Source organism: Hyperolius riggenbachi, chromosome 6 (assembly GCF_040937935.1).
Source record: "Hyperolius riggenbachi isolate aHypRig1 chromosome 6, aHypRig1.pri, whole genome shotgun sequence".
In the NCBI taxonomy this organism is placed as follows: domain Eukaryota; kingdom Metazoa; phylum Chordata; class Amphibia; order Anura; family Hyperoliidae; genus Hyperolius; species Hyperolius riggenbachi.
This window is the reverse complement of record NC_090651.1, coordinates 350,917,659-350,942,244: the sequence shown is the minus strand read 5'-3', so window position 1 is coordinate 350,942,244 and position 24,586 is coordinate 350,917,659. Positions and strand designations below refer to the sequence as shown.

The 24,586-nt window shown below is 46.3% G+C and overlaps 1 protein-coding gene across 2 annotated transcripts in view; it reads left to right on the top strand.

Moving 5' to 3' along the window:
• Window positions 1-17,845, top strand: part of FBLIM1 (filamin binding LIM protein 1) — a 53,177-nt gene extending 35,332 nt beyond the window's left edge. For both annotated transcript variants that reach the window (XM_068241650.1, XM_068241651.1), the window contains exons 4-8: window positions 2,168-2,297; window positions 3,166-3,335; window positions 9,272-9,450; window positions 14,556-14,673; window positions 16,057-17,845. In XM_068241650.1, the coding sequence (XP_068097751.1) occupies window positions 2,168-2,297; window positions 3,166-3,335; window positions 9,272-9,450; window positions 14,556-14,673; window positions 16,057-16,167 (708 nt within the window). In that variant the 3' untranslated portion in view covers window positions 16,168-17,845. The remainder of the gene's footprint in view (window positions 1-2,167; window positions 2,298-3,165; window positions 3,336-9,271; window positions 9,451-14,555; window positions 14,674-16,056) is intronic.
• The last annotated feature ends 6,741 nt before the right edge of the window (window positions 17,846-24,586 follow it).

Sequence of the window (24,586 nt, the reverse complement as noted above, 5' to 3'; positions counted from 1 at the left end):
GTGTCTGTACCGCAATCTCCCCACAGAGGCAGGAGACAAGCTGCATTATATGTTCTCAGATGCTTCATTTAAACCATTATCACTTATTTTAATTACATTTTTAAGTTAATAAAGGGTTTATTAACCACCTAAGGACCAGGCTGTTCTGCCCAGATCTGTGCTGCCCACAGCACAGATCGTGTAATAGACAGGGCGACCAGACCCCCCCCCCCCCTCCTTTTTCCCCACTAGGGGGATGTCCTGCTGGAGGGGTCTGATCGCCACCGGCTTGCTGCGTGTAGCGGGGGGGGGCTCCTCAAAGCTCCCTTCCGCAGCGATTCCCAGCCTCCCTGTACTTCCCTCCCTCCCCTCTTCTCTCTGGGCGGCACAGGACGGCGATCCATCCTGCGCCGCCTCTGATAGGCTTCAGCCTATCAGATGCCGGCGATCCCCGGCCAATCAGAGGCCGGGGATCGCCGAACTCCTTTACGGCGCTGCTGCAGCGCCGTATGATGTAAACATCGGATTTCTTCCCCGCGTGTTAACATTTAGCCTGCAAGCCGTGATCGGAGGCTCGCAGGCTGTTCACGGAGACACCCTCCGTGAACTGACATGGAAAGGCCGCCATGGGAAACCACTTGCGACCTGCCGACGCCTATCGGCGTTAGGCGGTCGTTAAGTGGTTAAAGTTATAGTTTATTAAAGTTTTCCGGACGGAGGTCCGAGCCCAAAGCCAGCGGCGGACACAGAGAGGTAGTGTATAGTGCACTGCATGGGGGGGGGCGGGGCACACTGAACATTAGGTGGGGCAGCGTCGGGGGTTTTGTTGCGTTCATAGCTCGCCTCGATATTGCTCGCTGTTATCGCCGTGCATTAGATCGACCCCATCGGCCCGACGTCTTGCAGCATGTCCGATCAACATGCTTAGCCCATGGTTGCATCCTTGAACCGGCATGCACTTAGCGGCACTGATTTTCATTCGATTCGATAATAATTATTTAATCGGATGGTCAATCGGCCACCAAGTCGATAGGTGTATGGGCACCTTAAAGTGAACCAGAGATGAAAATAAACTAATGACATAAACAATTGGATCTGTCCTTCTACTCCTAAAAAATACTCTTTTAGATATCTAAAGGTTTTATTTTATGTATAAACATTTACAAAGCATATTAATGTTTCATAGTCTACTAAATTGCAGTGTCTCAAGAGTCCCAGAGTGAAAATATATGAACTATTGAACTTTTTAAATTCTCCTCTCACAGTAAAAAGGTAGGGTAAAAAGGCCCAGGTATCTGCTTAGAAAAGTGTTTTGTAGCTGTAATTTGTCATCAGTGAGCCGACCAAGTCCTGACTGGATAAAAAACTGTCAGTTCCATAGCTAATTATAAACTCTTTCAGGCAGGGAAAAAAGAGAAGGAGCACAGCACAAGTATCTGTATGCTTGCCACTGTATATGCACCTGTCTATCTCACCATGTCACATGTCATCTCTGGTACACTTTAAAGGGGAACTGAAGTTAGAGGTATACGGAGGCCACCATATTTATTTCCTTTTAATAACTACCAGTTGCCTGGCAGCCCTGCTGATCTATTTCACTGCAGTAGTGTCTGAATAACACCAGAAACAAGCATGCAGCTAGTCTTGTCAGATCTGACAACAATGTCAGAAACACCTGATCTGCTGCATGCTTGTTCAGGGTCCATGGCTTAAAGTATTAGAGGCAGAGGATCAGCAGGAAAGCCAGGCAACTGGTATTGCTTAGATGGAAATAAATATGGCAGCCTCCGTATCCCTCTCGCTTCAATTGTCCTTTAAGTGTAGCGATGTACAATGTACTATATATAGCAGAGGTACATCAGCAAGTCCATTCAGAGAGCACATGGGACATGAGTGAAATAATAATATTACATAGAGAGAGAATGTCAACAATGAGCATAAACATATTTTAACCTCAAATGTGCTAAAAAGAGACAGACAATAAATCTGTGAGCTCGTGCAGGCCTGTGAATATGAAAGGATGTTTATTTTTCGGGTACATTAGGTGATTTTCCCTACTTTTGTGGCTTCCCCACAAAGTGCCTGGCCATGACTGAAACCACTTGGGGTAATCAAACATAGGCCCAAATACATAAACATGAGGGTATTACACAAGAATGAATACCCATGATCACTCTTATCTGTGCAGAAATCAAGGACGCCTCCCGCAACCAATTCGGTGAAGCCGCAGTCTCTGCCCACCACTCAGCACAAGAAGCAGGATGCAGCGCCAGGAAAACGCCACGTGAATGGATATAACGGGAAGCCGGAGAGCTCAGGTATGCCATCATAGGGTTGATGATGAAGATGAGGGCAGGGGAAGGGAGTTTAATAGAGGATGGAGCCACAGTCTAGGACTTTCCGGGTTGTAGGTACCATAATACTACTCCAGGCATTTACCCTCTGCAGGAGGCTGTCTTGTGTGCTGCTCAAGGGTGGAGCTAATATATTTTCCAGAATTCATCTTCTGAGGGAGGCTGTCCTGTGTGCTGCTCAGGGGTGGAGCTAATCTACTTCCAAGCATTTAATCTCTCTAGGTGGCTATCCTGTGAGCTTCTCATGGGTGGACCTAATCTACTTCTCAGCATTCATCCTCTGCAGGTGGCTGCCCTGTGCATTGCTAGAGGGTGGAGCTTATCCTTCACCCTGCATTCATCTTCTGTAAGTGGCTGTCCTGTGTGCGGCTCATGGGTGGGGCTTATCCTCCCCCTAACATTCATGCTGTCTGGATGTCTGTCTGGATTGCTGCTCATGGGTGGGGCTTATCCTCCTCCTGGTGTTCATGCTGTACAGGTTGCTCCAGGATGTGATTTATCCTCCTCCTGGTGTTAATGCTCTGCAGGTGGCTATACTGTGCGTTGCTCTTGGGCGGAGCTAATCCTCATCCCAGCTTTCACGCTCTGTTGATGGTTGTCCTGTGCATTACAAAACAGGTGGATCTAATCCTCCCACGTTCATGCTCTGTGGACAGTGTGCCTGTTGTGCTGCCCTCTCACACAACCCTGAGGATTGTTTGAAAGTAAGATTATAGGGGCCCCCAATCCTGAGACCCCCTAGAATCTATATTATGGTGTACATTTACAATAAAGGAATAATAATAAAAAAAAAGTCTGACCATTGTGTATCCACTGTTCTCTTCTTCATCAGAGATCTGTGCATTCTGCCACAAGGCCATCCTCCCCAGCGCTGCCGCCATTGAGGCCATGAAGAAACACTACCACGCTAGCTGCTTCACATGCCGAAAGTGTCACCGACTGCTGGCCGGGCAACTCTACTACCAGAAGGATGGCCAGCCTATCTGCGAACATTGCTATAAGGTATGGAGGGGCCAATGTTCAGGGGGGGGTCTGTGAGGGATGAGCTGTACTCCTATCCAGATTGAGGATTGGACATTCTGCTCTAGACTGAGGAGAGGGGCTGATGTTCTGTTTTAGGCTGTGGATGAGGTACTGATATTCTGCCCTAGATTGTGAAGGAGGAGCTGATATTCTGCTCTAGACTGTGAAGGAGGGTCTGATTTGCTGCTCTAGGCTGTGAAGGAGGGGCTGATATTCTGTTGTAGGCTGGGAAGGAGGGGCTGATGTTCTGTTCTAGGCTGTGAAGGCGGGGCTGATATTCTGCTCTAGATTGTTAAAGGGATACTTAAGTGAAAATAAAAAAATTATTTTTACTCACCTGGGGCTTCCCTCAGCCCCCTGCAGCTGTCCGGTGCCCTCGCAGCCTCGCTCCGATCCTTCTGTCCCCGCCGGCGGCTACTTCCGGGTTCGGCGACAGCCGCCGACAGGCTGGGAACGCGAGTGATTCTTCGCGTTCCCAGCCACAATATATCGCCCCCTATGCTGCTATTCCGGCAAGAAGGCAATAGCAGCATAGGGGGCGATATATTGTGGATGGGAATGCGAAGAATCACTCGCGTTCCCAGCCTGTCAGCGGCTGTCGCCGAACCTGGAAGTAGCCGCCGGCGAGGACGGAAGGCTCGGACCGAGGCTGCGAGGGCACCGGACAGCTGCAGGGGGCTGAGGGAAGCCCCAGGTGAGTAAAAATCATTTTTTTTATTTTCACTTCAGTCTAGAGCAGAACATCACTCCCTCCTTCACAGTCTAGAGCAGAACATCACCCCCTCCTTCACAATCTAGAGCAGAATATCAGCTCCTCCTGCACAGTCTACAGCAGAACATCGGCTTCCCCTTAAAGGGATACTGAAGGAGGGGGTGATGTTCTGCTCTAGACTGTGAAGGAGGGTCTAATTTTCTGCGCTAGACTGTGCAGGAGGGGCTGATATTCTGCTCTAGATTGTGAAGGAGGGGGTGATGTTCTGCTCTAGACTGTGAAGGAGGGGGTGATGTTCTGCTCTAGACTGTGAAGGAGGGGCCGATGTTTTGTTCTGGACTGTGAAGGAGGGGCTGATGTTCTGCTCTAGACTGTGAAGGAGGGGCCGATGTTCTGTTCTAGACTGCAGGAGGGGCTGATGTTCTGCTCTAGGCTGTGAAGGAGGGGCTGATATTTTGTTGTAGGCTGGAAAGGAGAGGCTGATGTTCTTCTCTAGACTGTGAAGGAGGGTCTCATTTGCTGCTCTTGGCTGTGAAGGAGGGGCCGATGTTCTGCTGTAGATTGTTAAGGAGGAGCCGATGTTCTGCTCTAGGCTGTGAAGGAGGGGGTGATGTTCTGCTCTAGACTGTAAAGTAGGGTCTAATTTGCTGCTTTGAGCAGAGGAGGGGTTGGTGCTGTGTTCTAGAGCAGGGGTGGGGTTGGCGCTGTGTTCTAGAGCAAGGGAGGGGTTGACACTGTTTTCTAGAGCAGGAGAGGGGTTGGTGCTGTGTTCTAGAGCAGGGGAGGGGTTGGTGCTGTGTTCTAGAGCAGGGGAGGGGTTGGCATTGTGTTCTAGAGCAGTAGAGGGGTTGGCATTGTGTTCTAGAGCAGGGGAGGGGTTGGAACTCTGTTCTAGAGCAGGGCAGGGGTTCTAGATGCTTTGCTGGCACATGCGGTGATCTTGGCATCTAGCTGAGCCCACATTCTGAGTTTCTGTCTCTAAGCCTTTTCTCACAGCATTTTACAGAATACATTCAGCAATTCATGTCACTGATGCTACGTACACACATGCGACAACGATCGTTCGTTGAGAACGACGAACGAACTTTTAATTGATGAAAGAACGACCTAAGTAAAGTTAGTTTTAAAATGTGTGTAATGATCTGATCGTTAGAACGAACGTTACATCACGTAAAGCAACTATTGCGCTTGCGCATAAAAATGAGAAGTTCCATGGAGAAATAGTGAAATGCGCATGTCAAGCCTAGTACGAACGACCGTTTCCAACGATGTACTACTTTTGCAAACGATCGTCATTGGTAAAAATCCGCCAAGCTAGATCGTTCGTTTTTAACGATCTAGCTCGTCCGTCGTTAGACTTAATGATCGTTGGTTGCTTTTTTTTTAAACGATCGTCGTTTGAAACGATTAGGGAACGATCGTTTCAAACGACCATAGTCGCATGTGTGTACACACCTTTACTGTCACCCAAATAATCTGTGAATGATCATGAAAGGACCACTATCTGACAAAGCTGTAACATTTCAAATACACATAAACACCTACAGTGCAAATAAGAAGTATGTTTCTTCCAGAGTAAAATGAGCCATATATTACTTTTCTCCTATTTTGCTGTCACAGTAACTAGTAAAGAACTGTCCGCTTTTTGACTAGTCCATTTCTTCACGGGGGATTCTCAGTATTAGGGCTGGTGCACACCAAAACCCGCTAGCAGATCCGCAAAATGCTAGCAGATTTTTAAACGCTTTTTTTTATTTTTATGAGGCGTTTTGCTAGCGTTTTGCGGATTGCTGCTGCGGTTTTCAGTATAGTAGATTTCATATATTGTTACAGTAAAGCTGTTACTGAACAGCTTCTGTAACAAAAACGCTTGGAAAACCACTCTGAAGTGCCGTTTTTCAGAGCGGTTTGCGTTTTTCCTATACTTAACATTGAGGCAGAAACGCATCCGCAATCCAAAAAATGCCTCACCCAGGCATTTTTCGTTTCTGCAAAACGCCTGCCGCTCTGGTGTGCACCACCCCATTGAGATACATTGACCAAGCAGATCCGCAGCCGCAAGCGGATCTGAAAACGCCCAAAAAGCCGCTCGGTGTGCACCAGCCCTAACTCCCTGAAAAGGATCTTTGCAATGATGCAGGATTTCCCCTCCCCCCCAAACCTCTTTGCATACTATTCTGGCAGTTGGACTCAGCAACTACCGTTCATTAAGTGCTATTAAAAATAAAGAAAACCCTTAGAATCCACCATGAGGAGATGGGCTAGTCCAAATCCTGTCAGTTCTGTCAGATTTCTTCTACCTACTTTAATTTCTAGCACATTTTACTCTGGGAGAAATGTACTTTTTATTTGTTGTTCATGTATTTTAAATTGTATAATTTTTTTTGCGATAGTGATCCCCTAAGGGCAACAAAAACCGTATCATGAATCAGTCACCTCAAGCTGACCATACTTAAAGCTACAAGGCTGGGCTACGCAACGTTCCTCTTACGATGCCCATTAACAGTACAATAGTTACCTCAGATGTGATCTTTCAAATCAGTTTAAATTATCGAATTGTACAGAAAACGACATAGTATGTGGAGGAAATCAACGTGAAACTATTCTATGGTCGATTGGAATCGAAAATTGAATTGAATTGGATTTTGCAATTGTATCAGAAAAGCGAGAGAATGCCATAATCTTCCCGTTTGTGCGAACGATTGATAATTGCCTTCCGATTCCTTTAGATCCCGCAAATCTAATTGAATGATCGCATCTGATAAAAACATTGTACTGTTAATGGGAACCGTAACATCGCCAGTGAAGCCCGAACCGTCCCATGATGTCCATCATGATGGATTGTTAAGTGCAAATCTTCAGCCACCGTTTTTACTACAGTCCGATGTGATCCGGGTGAGAGCTGAGAACACCTGCCGAACACACGTTCACCGGACCACCCAGGCGGCCCACCACCCTCCAAACCCCGCAGCCCAGCGCCGCAGGAACTACAGCGCTCTTTCATCATGCATCATAAGTAGCGTTCTAGGCTAAAAAAAGACACATCCATCAAATTCCGCCTCTCGAGGCAAGACAAGCCACAGGGGTAAAATTATCTCCCTCTCCGATCAAAGCACCCTCCTCCTCCGCCTGCTAATTATAAGATGCCCTTCAAAGCAAGGAAAGCATCCAAACCCCCATATAAGTGCAAATATAGAATCAGACCACAAACATTGCAAATTCCCGTGCGTACTTCTCTCCACACCCGAGGGTGAGAGCAGGGCAGTTTCTAGGCTAAATTGCACCCACGGCGAGGGTGTAAAAAAAAAGGAGGAGGGAGCGGGTATAGCATAGTTAAAACTCACCTTCCGTGATCCCCCGAGGAGCCAGGTATAGGTGCCCGCAGTATAGGTTAGCCAGGTCTAGTTGCCCCCAGTATAATTGGTCAGCTATAGCCCCCCCCAGTACAGGTAGCCAGGCATAGTTGCCCCGGTATAGGTTAGCTAGGTAGGTGCCTTTAGTATAGGTTAGATAGGTAGGTGCCTCCAATATAGATAGCCAGTATAGGTGCCCCAGTATAAGTTAGATAGATTGGTGCCCTAAGTATAGGTTAGATAGGTAGGTGCCTCCAATATAGATAGCCAGTATAGGTGCCCCTGTATAAGTTAGATAGATTGGTGCCCTAAGTATAGGTTAGATAGGTAGGTGCCCCGAGTATAGGTTAGATAGGTAGGTGCCCCGAGTATAGGTTAGATAGGTAGGTGCCCCGAGTATAGGTTAGATAGGTAGGTGCCCCGAGTATAGGTTAGATAGGTAGGTGCCCCGAGTATAGGTTAGATAGGTAGGTGCCCCGAGTATAGGTTAGATAGGTAGGTGCCCCGAGTATAGGTTAGATGGGTAGGTGCCCCGAGTATAGGTTAGATGGGTAGGTGCCCCATGTAAAGGTTAGATAGGTAGGTGCCCCGAGTATAGGTTAGATGGGTAGGTGCCCCATGTAAAGGTGAGATAGGTAGGTGCCCCATGTATAGGTTAGATAGGTAGGTGCCCCGAGTATAGGTTAGATAGGTAGGTGCTCCGAGTATAGGTTAGATAGGTAGGTACCCCAAGTATAGGTTAGATAGGTAGGTACCCCGAGTATAGGTTAGATAGGTAGGTGCCCCGAGTATAGGTTAGATAGGTAGGTGCTCCGAGTATAGGTTAGATAGGTAGGTACCCCGAGTATAGGTTAGATAGGTAGGTGCCCCATGTATAGGTTAGATAGGTAGGTGCCCCGAGTATAGGTTAGATAGGGAGATGCCTCCAGTTTAGGTTAGATAGGTGCCTCCAGCAACGGCACAGCGGTGGGGAGAGCGGGCATAGCGTAGTTACAACTCACCTTCCGTGATCCCCCGTAGCCTTTATCCTCTTCCTATGCAGACGTCTATCACGTTGGTAAGCGCCCTCTGCTGTGATGACATGCAGTCACATCATCATAGATGGACGCCTGGACAGGAAGAAGATAGAGGCTGCGGGGATCGTGGATGGTGAGTTGTAACTAAGCTATGCCCGCTCCCCCTGCTGCTGCGCCCACCCTCCTGCCACTCAATCCGGCGCCACGGCGATTGCTCAGTTCGCACGCCGGTAGAAATGGGCCTGGGTGAGAGTACGAAATCAGGCTATGAAATAAACCATATAGAAAAGCAAACTCCATATCGCCCCCATGTGGTCTCAATATGTAAAAGGTCATTGTGTAACTATTTTTGTGAGCTCCTCTGAGGACAGCCAGTGACATGACTATGTACTCTATAAAGTGCTGCAGAAGATATTAGGGCCATATAAATATAAGAGTGGACTTGATCGGGCTCGCCTATTTCCACCGGAGACCAGCAGAAAGTCTTGTTGGCGAATCGTCAGGGGTCCCAGCGCTGTATCCCCTCTGATGAGGACGACAGGGGGATACTGAGGTAAGTACTCCAAAATTGTAAGGAACCTTAGTTGGTAAAACCCCCGGCACATGAACTAATTAAAAGGAAGTAATCATGGTAGCCTCCATATCCCTCTCACTTCCTGTCCCCTATTGTGCAGAGCTCTGATAATGGCCCTCAGCAGTCAGGAGGGAGAGAATCGTCTTGTAAGGCACAGAACAAGATGGCCGAGCACAGGTCAATGGAGTATGAAGACTTGTTACAACCAATCAGTGTGTAATTGCCGACAATGAATCCAGGGCTTTCCCTCCTCCCTGCAGGACACGTTGGAGAAATGCGCCAAGTGCCAGACCCTCATCCTGCAGCACATCGTCCGTGCCATGGGCAACAGCTACCACCCCGAGTGCTTCACCTGCGTGGTCTGCAACCGCACCATCGCTGACGAGAGCTTCGCTGTGGACGAGTACAACGATGTGCACTGTGCGGAGGATTACTACAGGTAGGTGGCACTGTGCGGCAGAGCAGGATCATCCACAAGGCAACCTAGGCAGGTGGCTGGGGCCTAGTGGGTGTCAGAGGACCCAACTGCCACTTTCTCTGACCCCTCTTCCATCTCAGATTAAATATCTGTCTATAAAAAGGATCATAAGCAGGAGCCAAAGCTGCTACTTTGACTAGGGCCCCATTTTATCTTAATCCATCTATGCTGTGCGGGGGACTAGTATAGGTAGGTGACACTGTGCAGAGGATTACTCTGGTACAGGTAGGTGACACTGTGCAGGGACTACTACAGGTAACACTGTGCAGGGACTACTACAGGTAGGTGACACTGTACAGGGACTACTACAGGTAGGTGACACTGTGCAGAGGATTACTATGGCACAAGTAGGTGGCACTGTGCAGGGACTACTACAGGTAGGTGACATTGCGCAGGGCCTACTACATGTAGGTGATACTGTGCTGGGACTACTACAGGTAGGTGACTCTGTACAGGGACTACTACAGGTAGGTGACACTGTGCAGAGGATTACTCTGGTACAGGTAGGTGGCACTGTGCAGGGACTACTACAGGTAGGCGACACTGTGCTGGGACTACTACAAGTAGGTGACACTGTGCAGAGGATTACTCTGGTACAGGTAGGTGGCACTGTGCAGGGACTACTACAGGTAGGTGACACTGTGCAGGGACTACTACAGGTAGGTGACACTGTGCAGGGACTACTACAAGTAGGTGGCACTGTGCAGAGACTACTACAGGTAACACTGGCACTGGCAGGTGGCACTGGTGCAGAGCAGAATCATTCACAATGCAACCTAGGCAGGTGCCTGGGGCCTAGTGGGTGTCAGGGGGCCCAACTGCCAATTTATCTGACCCATCTTCCATCTCAGATTACCAAAAGGACCATAAGGGGGAGCCAAAGCTACTACTTTGCCTAGGGCCCCATTTTATCTCAACCCGCTGTGCGGGGGACTAGTATAGATAGGTGACACTGCAGAAGAGTATTACAGGTAGGTGACACTATGCAGGGGATTACTATAGGTACGTGACACCGCAGAAGATTATTACAGGTAGGTGACACTATGCAGGGGATTACTATAGGTACGTGACACCGCAGAAGATTATTACAGGTAGGTGACACTATGCAGGGGATTACTATAGGTACGTGACACCGCAGAAGATTATTACAGGTAGGTGACACTGTGCAGGAGACTACTATAGGTAGGTGACACTGTGCGGGGGACTAGTATAGATAGGTGACACTGCAGAAGATTATTACAGGTAGGTGACACTATGCAGGGGATTACTATAGGTAGGTGACACCGCAGAAGATTATTACAGGTAGGTGACACTGTGCAGGAGACTACTATAGGTAGGTGACAGTTGCAGAAGATTATTACAGGTAGGTGACACTGTGCAGGGGACTACTATAGGTAGGTGACAGTTGCCGAAGATTATTACAGGTAGGTGACACTATGCAGGGGATTACTATAGGTAGGTGACAGTTGCAGAAGATTATTACAGGTAGGTGACACTATGCAGGGGATTACTATAGGTAGGTGACAGTTGCAGAAGATTATTACAGGTAGGTGACACTATGCAGGGGATTACTATAGGTAGGTGACAGTTGCAGAAGATTATTACAGGTAGGTGACACTATGCAGGGGATTACTATAGGTAGGTGACAGTTGCAGAAGATTATTACAGGTAGGTGACACTATGCAGGGGATTACTATAGGTAGGTGACACCGCAGAAGATTACAGGTAGGTGACACTATGCAGGGGATTACTATAGGTAGGTGACAGTTGCAGAAGATTACAGGTAGGTGACACTATGCAGGGGATTACTATAGGTAGGTGACAGTTGCAGAAGATTACAGGTAGGTGACACTATGCAGGGGATTACTATAGGTAGGTGACAGTTGCAGAAGATTATTACAGGTAGGTGACACTATGCAGGGGATTACTATAGGTACGTGACACCGCAGAAGATTATTACAGGTAGGTGACACTGTGCAGGGGATTACTATAGGTACGTGACACCGCAGAAGATTATTACAGGTAGGTGACACTGTGCAGGAGACTACTATAGGTAGGTGACAGTTGCAGAAGATTATTACAGGTAGGTGACACTGTGCGGGGGACTAGTATAGATAGGTGACACTGCAGAAGATTATTACAGGTAGGTGACACTATGCAGGGGATTACTATAGGTAGGTGACACCGCAGAAGATTATTACAGGTAGGTGACACTGTGCAGGAGACTACTATAGGTAGGTGACAGTTGCCGAAGATTATTACAGGTAGGTGACACTATGCAGGGGATTACTATAGGTAGGTGACAGTTGCAGAAGATTATTACAGGTAGGTGACACTATGCAGGGGATTACTATAGGTAGGTGACAGTTGCAGAAGATTATTACAGGTAGGTGACACTATGCAGGGGATTACTATAGGTAGGTGACAGTTGCAGAAGATTATTACAGGTAGGTGACACTATGCAGGGGATTACTATAGGTAGGTGACAGTTGCAGAAGATTATTACAGGTAGGTGACACTATGCAGGGGATTACTATAGGTAGGTGACACCGCAGAAGATTACAGGTAGGTGACACTATGCAGGGGATTACTATAGGTAGGTGACAGTTGCAGAAGATTATTACAGGTAGGTGACACTATGCAGGGGATTACTATAGGTAGGTGACAGTTGCAGAAGATTATTACAGGTAGGTGACACTATGCAGGGGATTACTATAGGTAGGTGACACCGCAGAAGATTATTACAGGTAGGTGACACTATGCAGGGGATTACTATAGGTAGGTGACACTGTCGAAGATTATTACAGGTAGGTGACACTATGCAGGGGATTACTATAGGTAGGTGACACCGCAGAAGATTATTACAGGTAGGTGACACTGTGCAGGAGACTACTATAGGTAGGTGACAGTTGCAGAAGATTATTACAGGTAGGTGACACTGTGCAGGGGACTACTATAGGTAGGTGACAGTTGCCGAAGATTATTACAGGTAGGTGACACTATGCAGGGGATTACTATAGGTAGGTGACAGTTGCAGAAGATTATTACAGGTAGGTGACACTATGCAGGGGATTACTATAGGTAGGTGACAGTTGCAGAAGATTATTACAGGTAGGTGACACTATGCAGGGGATTACTATAGGTAGGTGACAGTTGCAGAAGATTATTACAGGTAGGTGACACTATGCAGGGGATTACTATAGGTAGGTGACAGTTGCAGAAGATTATTACAGGTAGGTGACACTATGCAGGGGATTACTATAGGTAGGTGACACCGCAGAAGATTATTACAGGTAGGTGACACTATGCAGGGGATTACTTTAGGTAGGTGACAGTTGCAGAAGATTATTACAGGTAGGTGACACTATGCAGGGGATTACTATAGGTAGGTGACAGTTGCAGAAGATTATTACAGGTAGGTGACACTATGCAGGGGACTACTATAGGTAGGTGACACTGCGGAAGATTATTACAGGTAGGTGACACTATGCAGGGGATTACTATAGGTAGGTGACACCGCGGAAGATTATTACAGGTAGGTGACACTATGCAGGGGATTACTATAGGTAGGTGACAGTTGCAGAAGATTATTACAGGTAGGTGACAGTTGCAGAAGATTATTACAGGTAGGTGACACTATGCAGGGGATTACTATAGGTAGGTGACACCGCAGAAGATTATTACAGGTAGGTGACACTATGCAGGGGACTACTATAGGTAGGTGACAGTTGCAGAAGATTATTACAGGTAGGTGACACTATGCAGGGGACTACTATAGGTAGGTCAATGAGTGCTTTATAAATCACATTGCAGTGCCATTCTGCATGCATATAAGACTCGTGTTCCCAGAAGGTTTGGAACGTTTCCTGTTGAAAAATGCACATTCTAGAAAACACATTGAAAAATGCACTTCAAAATGCAAGACCACGGGTTTATCAATGCCTTTTCCAATGCATATAGTGTGAACAAGGCCTTAGAAGCACAACTGGGGCTTGATTCACAAAGCCGTGATAACTCTTATCACAGTCGCGCTAGCGCTTTGCGCACAAAATAACGCACGTAACAGTTTTCGCGCACAATCACGTCCTAATGCAAATTTGAGCGTGAAAATGCACTCATTTTTGCACGGAAATTCGCATTAGCGCGTGAAAATTTGCAATTGTGCGTGAAAACTGTTACGCACGTAATAGCGCCCGCAAGACACTAGTGCGACCATCACGGCGCTATTATCACGGCTTTGTGAATCAAGCCCCAGGAGTGAGAGGGATATGGAGGCGGCCATATTTATTTCCTTTTGAACAATACCAGTTGTGTGGCAGCTCTTCTGATCTATTTAGCTGCAATAGTGTCTGAATCACACACCTGAAACAAGCACACAGCTAATCCAGTCAGAAACCTCTAATCTGTATGCTTGTTCAGGGTCTATGCTAGAAGTATTGGAGGCAGAGGGTCAGCCGGATAGCCAGGCGATCTGCATTGTTTAAAAGAAAAAAATGGCAGCCTTTATATCCCTATCACTTCAGGTTCCCTTTAAAGAGACACTGAAGCGAAAAAAAAATGATGATATTATGATTTGTATGTGTAGCACAGCTAGGAAATAAAACATTAAGATCAGATACATCAGTCTAATTGTTTCCAGTACAGGAAGAGTTGAGAAACTCCAGTTGTTATCTCTATGCAAAAAAGCCATTAAGCTCTCCGACTAGTCGTGGAGAGGGCTGTTATCTGACTTTTATTATCTCAACTGTTCCTGGACTATTTACTTTTCCTCTGCTAGAGGAGAGGTCATTACTTCACAGACTGCTCTGAAAGAATCATTTTGAATGCTGAGTGTTGTGTAATCTGCACATATTATAGAATGATGCAATGTTAGAAAAAACACTATATACCTGAAAATAAAAGTATGAGAATATTTTCTTTGCTGCTAATCTTCTAGTAATTATTCATAGTACACAACCAATTCACTTTATCATATTTTTTTTTTCGCTTCAGTGTCTCTTTAAGTGGTGAGTGATAATAAAGAAGACCGCAGTATAATATATAGATGTCGTGTGTTGTCTTTACAGGAAGTACGCCCCCACCTGCAGCGTGTGTGAGCAGCCAATCATCCCGCAAAACGGACACGACTCGTATAAGATCGAATGCATCGGACGCAACTTCCACGAGAACTGTTATCGCTGCGAGGTGAGTGCGGCTGGCAGACCTGTCTTTTGGCTCTCATCACTTTCACGGTGGCCACAATACAATAAAAGCTTTGATTTTACTGCAATTTGATAAAAACTATTAATTGTGCAAAAAAAAATAGGGTTTTGGTTTTTTTTTTTTAGCAAAAAACGTGATTGAATTTTGATTTTGTCGATGTAATTAGATCAGGGGTGGATAATTTTTCTGATCAACGTGTTCCTCAGATGCGCTCATTCGATCAGATTTTTACAATCGCTTTGTACAGAAAACCACACAGCATGCGGAGAAAATCGACCCTAAACAATTCTATGGCCGATTGTGAAACATTACATGTTGATTGGGATGTTTCCCATCATTTTTCGAATTGATTTTCCGATCATTTTTCTGTTCGATTTCCATTCACTTCTATGAGAAATCGATCTGAAAAACGATCAGACATGTTGGAAATTACCTATCGAACCATCTATCTAAAAAATCTCAGTGTATTCCCAGCATTAAACTTCACTTGCAGATCAGTGGTGTAGATATGTGTATTTGTTTATCGCCATCCCGGGCGTACTCCCGTTTGCCTTGATCGCAATCCTGCTGGTTTATGATTGGTGAATGGGAACAGCTGTTCTCAAAGCCAATCAAACTGCCTGTAATGAATGAAAGCCAGCATCAAGAGAAAGTGAAAGTAAAACACAGACAAACTGTTCTACATTACCCAGGAAAAAAGTGTGGGGACATCTAGTGGTCAAAAATTAAAATACACAGTATTACATCCAAATAAATACATAACCCATTATTTATTAACCCATAATTCCCCCTACCCCCATAGTTCCTACCATAAAACACTTTAAAAGTGACAGCATTTGAAAAAATACATAAATAGTTACCTTAGGGGCTCAGCTTTTTTAATTTGTATGTCATAGGATATATTACTGTTATTTTTGCAAATAATGGCTTGTAAGTATTGATATAGCATACAGAGACAAAAATGTAAAAAAAAAATACCTTTATTTCCAAATAAAATATTGTTGTCATACATTGTGATAACATAATTTAAATGTTGTAATATTTGGGACAAATAAAATTTGTGGATTTTATCTACAGTAGAACATTATATTTGTAAACTTATAATGGTTGAAATAAGTTTTTCATTTTTTTCTTTTTCTTTGTAAAATGCAATGAAATGGGTCTTAGCAAAAACTACTGCCCAAAGAAAGCCTAGTTTGTCCTGCAACAAAACAACATATAGATCATTTCAGTGTGATAAGTGGTGATAAAGTTATTGGTGAATGAATGGGAGGAGCATGATGTAAAAAATTGCTTTGGTTTTTAAGCATAAATAACCTGTGGTAGGGAAGTGATTCATGTTAATCTCTGTCTTCTATGTTTCAGAAATGTCAGGTTCTCTTGTCTCTGGAGCCTACAGAGAGCGGCTGCTACCCACTTAACGGCTACATACTCTGCAAGTCCTGTCACCTTTCCTGGAAGGACGATCTCTCCTAACCACACGATCTTCCCCAATTACCATCAATGTCCCCAAATTCAGCGACTATACCAAAAAGAGAGAAGCAACACTCCAGCTAAATCCTTCACTCCAAACTTTTACTGCAAACACTCCTTTCCTGTGACTCAGGAGACTCCAGAGGGGAGGTGGATGAAGGCAGGTGGAACTGCAAGCCCTGGATGGGCACGGTCCCAGGAGAAGATGCTTCCCAGCAGTGGAACCTTCCAACAACGCTCTGATGTCACTTATTCGCACCTTAAATACTCAATGTGCACGATAAGACTTTGAATGACTGTATAATGGGGACATTTCTGAAGGTTTTGCGTTGTGATTCTGAGTAATACCGACACAATAATGTTTTAAAAATGTGCTTTTTTTTTATGTAACACAACTTTGCACTGTCCACTATTATGGCTTTATTAGGCCCAACTGCACTGAAAGCATGCGCTACAAGCTAGGGTGACCAATGCATCAACTCACCTACCGGCTTCTTATGTCGTCTAAGGACTTGAAATGGTGAAAATTCCATGTAGTAGTTTGTCTCCTCCCATCTCACAATGGTAAGTTTTCCCTGCAGTAGTTTGTGTCTCCTCCCCTCCTACAATAGTGCAATTTCCTTGCAGTAGTTTGTGTCTCCTCCCCTCCCACAAATGTGGGATTTCCCTTCAGTGGTTTATGTCTCCTCCCATCTCACAATGGTAAGTTTTCCCTGCAGTAGTTTGTGCCTCCTCCCCTCCTACAATAGTGAAATTTCCTTGCAGTAGTTTGTCTCCTCCTCTCCCTCAAATGTGGGATTTCCCTGCAGTGGTTTGTGTCTCCTCCCCTCCCACAATAGTGATATTTCCCTGCCGTGGTTCGTGTCTCCTCCCCTCTCACAATGGTGAGTTTTCCCTGCAGTGGTTTGTGTCTCCTCCCCTCCTACAATGGTGAGATTTCCTTGCAGTATTTTGTGTCTCCTCCCCTCCCACAAATGTGGGATTTCCCTGCAGAAGTTTGTGTCTCCTTCCCTCCCACAATAGTGAGATTTCCCTGCAGTGGTTTGTGTCTCTACCCCTCCCACAATAGTAAGATTTCCCTGCAGTGGTTTGTGTCTCCTCCCCTCCCACAATGGTGAGTTTTCCCTGCAGTAGTTTGTGTCTCCTCCCCTCCCACAATGGTGAGATTTCCCTGCAGTGGCCTGTGTCTCCCCCCCCCTCCCACAATGGTGAGTTTTCCCTGCAGTGGCCTGTGTCTCCCCCCCCCCCCTCCCACAATGGTGAGTTTTCCCTGCAGTGGCCAGTGTCTCCTCCCATGCATACATGGTGTCACGCTCACAGTTGGATTCCCCATCTATTTATTAATTGTACTGTACAGTATGGAGACTCCTTGGGGGAGGGTATATAACGGCAGCACTGGGCTGGGGATGGAAACATTTTTCACCACCTGATGAGCATGTTTGTCATCTGTACTGCTTCACGTTCCCTCACCAATCACATTCCCGCCTCTGCCCTGCAGGCGATATTATGTATCGGACAGGGGAAGGACACGAATAAAGATCACCTGTAATGAAAGTCACCCGATTGTCCAGCTCTCCGCCCGTGCGTCAGTTATTACTGTCCCCCGCATTGTAGGTTTAGGTTGTTGATTTTATGTTCTGTGATTTCACTATTGCTGATAATACAATGACTTCACATTTCATGGAGCTGTCGTGTGACTTGTGTGTCTCTCCCCGGCGATGACCTCATGGAAATCAGGCGCTATTTATATATGGTGGACGGTGAGGTGTCAGATTCCTGGACAGACAGCGTTCTCTGCAGGAATGTCAGATAACTGGGACTGGCAGAGCACCACGTGCCCGCTGCGACTTCTGCGCACATGAAACACGCGCTGGACATATAAGGGACCCCCCTGCCCGTGCAGCGTCCTTCCCAGGACAATGGCCCAGCAAAACCCCAGGACGTGCCTATCTGCCTTGCTGGCAGACGGCCACAGCATACCACCCTCACATTAACCCCTCACTGATTTCACCTCTCAGGAAGAGGCACACACCAGCAAGAATGTGCCTGATTGGAGCAGGTCATATCCAGGAGAATGTGCCTGATTGGAGCAGGTTATATCCAGGAGAACTCTTAGAGAAGCATGCAATTTGTTTGATCAGCTGATAGAATTGCAAAGCTCTGATTTGCTGACATCACAGCCTGCTTAAAGAACAACGATCAACAAAACGGTTCTTCTGTAAACCTATACCTATAGAGCTTTTAGCCAGCAACACTAGAAAGCCTTTCAGAGGTCTCTCATCATGTAGTTTACACAGCAGAGAGAGAGACAGGGTCAGGCACATAGACAGAGCTGCAGCTGATGATTACTTACACACAATTGAAGCTATATCTCTGCTTTCTATCACTCTGAAGATATTTTACTCACAGTATTAATGCCAGTGAAGATTGTTTCTGTATGCTGGATGTGCTGGACACAGTTCTCCATAGTAATGCCCACAGTGAAAACTGTTCTCTGTAAATGTCATATTTCCTTCTCATAAGAAATGAAAAGATGAAAAAAGCATTGTATAGCTATTTGCTAGTAATTACTGGAAATATAGGTGGCATTTAGAATGTTAGTTAACTTTCACAGTTGTCCTTTATACACATGATCATGACTAGAAAATCAGAGGCTTGCATATCTATCACCTGACCAAACTGATCACATGCTTCTCCATCAGATCTCCTAGACATGCCCATCTTTAGTGATGATATCTCTCCATCAGTACCAGAGATGGTCAATGAGAGGCAAATCTAATGCTCTAAGTATGGAACTTAGAATTGCAACCATGACCTGTGCTTCCTGTCCATTTTGATTGGCCTAATTCAAAATCACATAGAATTCGCATTAAATTTGCATGCAACCTGAATTTCTTAGCATGTCATTGGTCATCACTGGCAATCCAAACTATTTAACACTGCAGTGAGTTACACCTCAAAAATCCCTTCTCTATACTCACCTGGACCCACAAAAGCTCCAGTGATGACACCAATCACCTGACCTCGCCAACTCCACCTCCCGTTTCCTCCTCTGCAACACAGGGAAGGGGTGGAGGGTGCATGCTCCTCCCTGATTACCTCACACAGCTAGAGACTAGATAAAGGGAGAAGTACAGTCAGATCCCACGCTGCTGCTCATTCAGGGAAGCAGCATCTGAAAACCTGTGTATGTACAGTACCAGTTCTACATAGAACCAGGCTGTGCTCAGGTTTTATCTTTTCCTCACTGTAAGGGTTAAGAATTCAGGGATGTAAATGACATTATATCTGAAATACTCAGTTCCCTAATCTATCTACATGGGTCTGATCAGCAGACATAAGAGGATTGGTGCTAGTGAGGACACCCTTTAGTTATTGTCACTTCATGTTTACAGGTGTTTGAGAGGGACATGGAGGGCGCCATGTTTATTTCCTTTTAAACAATACCAGTTGCCTGGCAGTCCTGTTGATCTCTCTGGCATCAGTAGTGTCTGAATCACACACCTGAAACAAGCGCACGGCTAGTCGTAAAAATCTGATCTGCATGCTTGTTTAGGGTCTAAAGTTAAGCGTATAAAGATGCCCATTAACGGTACAATTTTTTCATCAGATGCAATCTTTCAACGCACTTTTTATGATCGATCTGCCTGATTGTACAAGGTCTAAAAGTATTAGTGGCAGAGGAGCCTCCATATTCCTTTCACTTCATTCGTCCTTTAAAGAAAAGGTCAGAGCACTTTAAAAAATAAAAAATTAACTTACCTGGGGCTTCCTCCAGCCCCTGGCAGCCGTCCTGTGCCCTCGCCGCAGCTCTGGTGGCTCCCGGTACCCTCTGGTGGAGAAGCCGACCTTGCCAGGTCGGCTTCTCCTGCGCTGCAGCATGCGGCTCACTGGTTGTGGTAATGTCATCTGGACTGTAAAGTGCAGGCGCAGAACTACTGCGCCTGCGCAATACAGTCTGGATGATGTCAGTGCGACTCTGAGAGCCGCTCACGCAGGCGCAGTGGACATCCTGCGCAGGAGGGGTCCCTGGGCCACCAGCGGTGATCGGAGCTGCGTCAAGGGCACAGGTCAGTTAGCAGGGGCTGGAGGAAGGTAAATGGATTTTTTTAGTTTTATACAGCTCGGATGTGTTTTTTAAAGATTGCTCACCTGATTAGGGTGAGGTGTGTTCCCTTCAGAAATGTACAGAATAAAAGTCCATCTTCAGAATAAGCTACACCAGATAAGCCTGGAGAAATTTCCCAGAGCAGGTTCATAGAAAGATTTCACTACTGGAAGTAATGCTTACCATGCAAGAAAATCAGGGAATAGTTAACCCCCTGCACGCGAAGTGCATCTCACTATCGCTATCTCGGATTTTCTTTGCACAAAATCATAAATGCTATACTTATTTTTGGCCACAAGATGGCGATGAAGTATGCATTCAACAAGCAGAAGGAGCTATTTTGGAGGCAGGTAACAATTCCTTGTACCAATTTCTATAACTTACATTCAGGACTTTAAAAAGGAGCCTGAAGCAAGAAGTATATGGAGGCAACCATATTTATTTCCTTTTAAAGTGAATGTTTACCCATTTAAAAATAAAAAAAGTCAGATACTCACCTAAGGAGAGGGAAGGCTCGGTCCTAATGAGCCTTCCCCCTCCTTTCCCGGTGCCCCCGGTGCTGCGCAGGATCCCCCGTAGCAGTATTCGACCAGTTCAGTCAAATACTGCCACTTCCGCTGCCGAAGGGATGTTTCGGAAGCCTTCGGGAAGCCCGAGTGCTCCCGAAGACCTCCGAAGTCCCTGCGGCGGCGGACGCGAACGGGGGAGCCAGCGCAGCACCGAGGGCACCGGGAGAGGAGAGGGAAGGCTCATTAGGACCGAGCCTTCCCTCTCCTTAGGTGAGTATCTGACTTTTTTATTTTTACATTGGTACCCATTGGCTTTAAAGAATACCAGTTGCCTGGGAGCCCTGTTAAAAAATTTACAAAAACGCCTATAATGTGAACAAGGCCTCAAAGATACACAACAGCATAAAAACCTTTAAACAAAAAAACATTTCTTTGTTACAGCTGATACAAATCTTTAAACAAATAAGCAGTTTTTGCTTCCTGGTTCATGGAAGCAGACATATTGTTAACAGCCTGTGCTTTCTAATGGGCTTATCTGCCATAGGCAGTCATGTGACACAGGGGGAGAGATCAGATTACAACTAGTGATTAGACACAAAGGAGGGGGAATTAACCAGGCTAAACCCTCTGAATACATACAGGATGCAGTTATCTCTGTTTTCCTTCTGTCCTGTGCAAGAGTTCAGGTCCACTTTAATTAATAAACAAAAGAAAATGGATACTTATCTGGGTAGAGGGAAGGCTCCAGATCATAAAGAGGCTTCCCCATTCTCCTACATCAAGCCCTCCATCGCTAGGGCCCCTGAAGTGTGGCCTACCTGCACATGGGCACCAGCACCACCCCACTCAGGCAGAAATAGCGGAGTACAGTAGCTCACACCTGATCCAGTCTGGCTTTTTCAGAAGAAAGCGGAGTGGGTCGGTGCTGGTGCGCATGCGCAAGCTGTCGACAAGCTCTTTTTCGTGGGTTCCAGCTCCGGAAAGGTCCTGCGGAGAAGGACGAGGGAAGCCTCTTTAGGACCAGAGCCTTTCCCCTGCAGAGGTGATTACCTTGTAAGGGCACTTTTCTTCTTTTCTGGTACACTTTAATGTGCTTCAAATGCTGAGTAAAGATGGCTTAAAGAGAATCTGTATTGTTAAAATCGCACAAAAGTAAACATACCAGTGCGTTAGGGGACATCTCCTATTACCCTCTGTCACAATTTTGCCGCTCCTCGCCGCATTAAAAGTGGTTAAAAACAGTTTTAAAAAGTTTGTTTATAAACAAACAAAATGGCCACCAAAACAGGAAGTAGGTTGATGTACAGTATGTCCACACATAGAAAATACATTCATACACAAGCAGGCTGTATACACCCTTCCATTTTAATCTCAAGAGATCATTTGTGTGTTTCTTTCCCCCTGCAGCTATCTTCCACTGAAGTGTCAGGCTGTTTCTTCCTGCACAGTGCAGACAGCTCTGCCTGTATGTAATTCCTCAGTATGTGAAAGCCCAGCCAGCTCAGAGGAGGATTTATCCAGCTTGTAAAAGATAAGAGAGAAGCTGCCCTAATCTAAATAACACACAGGCAGTGTGCAGAGAGGGGCCTTTAGGGGGGAGATGCATCACAGAACCACAACACTGAAGAACTTGGCAGCCTTCCAGACACAGGCTGACAAGTCTGACAAGAGAGAGATAAGTTGATTTATTACAGAGACTGTGATAGCAGAAAGTGCTACAGTAAGCCAGGACACATTAGAATAGCTTTTGGAACTTGTAGGATGATAAAAAACAGGATGCAATTTTTGTTACGGAGTCTCTTTAAAGAGAACCCGAGGTGTGTTTGAAGAATGTTATCTGCATACAGAGGCTGGATCTGCCTATACAGCCCAGCCTCTGTTGCTATCCCAAACCCCACTAAGGTCCCCCTGCACTCTGCAATCCCTCATAAATCACAGCCATGCTGTGAGGCTCTGTTTACATCTGTAGTGTCAGTCTCGGCTGTTCCCCCGCCTCCTGCATGGCTCCGGTCCCTGCCCCCATCCCTTCCCTCCAATCAACAGGGAGGGAAGGGATGCAGGCGGGGACTGGAGTTCTGCAGGAGGCGGGGAGAGCAGCAGACTGACACTATAGATATAAACACAGCCAGCTCTGACAAGCTGTTTGTCAGCAGCATGGCTGTGATTTATGAGGGATTGCAGAGTGCAGGGGGACCTTAGAGGGGTTTGGGATAGCAACAGAGGTTAGGCTGTATAGGCAGATCCAGCCTCTGTATGCAGATAATATTCTTCAAACCCACCTCGGGTTCTCTTTAAACCTCCGATTTTAGGTTCGCGAGCCGCGAACGCGAACTTCTGCAAAAGTTCAGGTTTGCGTGAACTTTGCGAACCGCAATAGACTTCAATGGGGAGGCGAATTTTGAAAACTAGAAACATTAATTCTGGCCACAAAAGTGATGGAAAAGATGTTGCAAGGGGTCTAACACCTGGAGGGGGGCATGGATGAGTGGGATACACGCCAAAAGTCCCGGGGAAAAATCTGGATTTGACGCACAGCAGCGTTTTAAGGGCAGAAATCACATTGAATGCTAAATTGCAGGCCTAAAGTGCTTTAAAACATCTTGCATGTGTATACATCAATCAGGGAGTGTAATTAGAGTTCTGCTTCACACTGACACACCAAACTCACTGTGTAACGCACCGCAAACAGCTGTTTGTGTAGTGACAGCCGTGCTGGACTGGTGCGCACCATGGCCAGAGTGCAGGCGATAGCGTTTTTCAAGCCCATATGGTCGCCGGGCTGTGGTAGCTCAATGATAGAACAACAGTGACTGTCTTGCTGATCGAATTTGGTCTGACCACAATGAAGCAACGACCTTATTATCTTGGGTGTGCCCCCCCGACACACTCATATATACCCGGCGGTCATTGCTTCATTGTGATACGCAAGCCCCTTCACCGCGGCAATATAACGATCACGAAGGGGAATTGACACATGCACATGCCTTTTGTTTTTTTTGTTGCAGCTGCAGTGCAGCCAGAAAAATTAGGCAGGCATGTACACGCGCCAGAATTTTTTTTTTATTGGTTTTGTTAGCGGCCGCTGCTAGCAGTGGCCTTAAAAATTCAGGAATCAGCCTGGAGTCCTGGACCCTGTTGGTGGTGGCGGAGAAGGCAGTCAAGTGGCCTGCAGGCAGAGACTGATGTCTTGAGGCAGGCAGTCACACGGTGTACAGGCAGAGATGCTGTGTGTGGGGACTGACTTAGTCTTCGGGCAGGCCTGACCACGCTTTGCAGACCATGTGGCCAGATGGATCCTTGACCCAACGCTGTGCCAGAGATGACACCACTTGCCTTTCAACATCACGGTAGTTTGGGTATCACCTTTTTTGAGAAATAATTGCGGCCTGGTATTTTCCACTGCGGTGTGTGGCTTTGCTTTTGTGTGCTGCTTTTCCTCAGGTGCTCATCCCATTGCAGTTTGTGCTTTGTAATCATGTGCCTTTGTAAGGAAGTTTTCCCTACGCGGGTCTTGGTCTTTCCACGGCTCAATTTTTGGTGGCAGAGAGTACAGATGGCATTGCTCTCATCTGAGTCAGACACACAAAAAAAAAGTCCAAACCGCTTAGCCCTGGGATGATGGCACTTTGGTGGTGGCGGCCGACTGAGTGTTAAGTGGGGTGCCAGAATCAGAGCAGGAGGAGGATGATATGTCATGCTTCCGTGTGGAAGCTGAGGTGTTCTGTGTTAAATAGTCAACTACATCCTGATAATCTTGGGGGTTGATGGCACGCACCTTCTGAACACTGTACATTGGTCCAGGGCC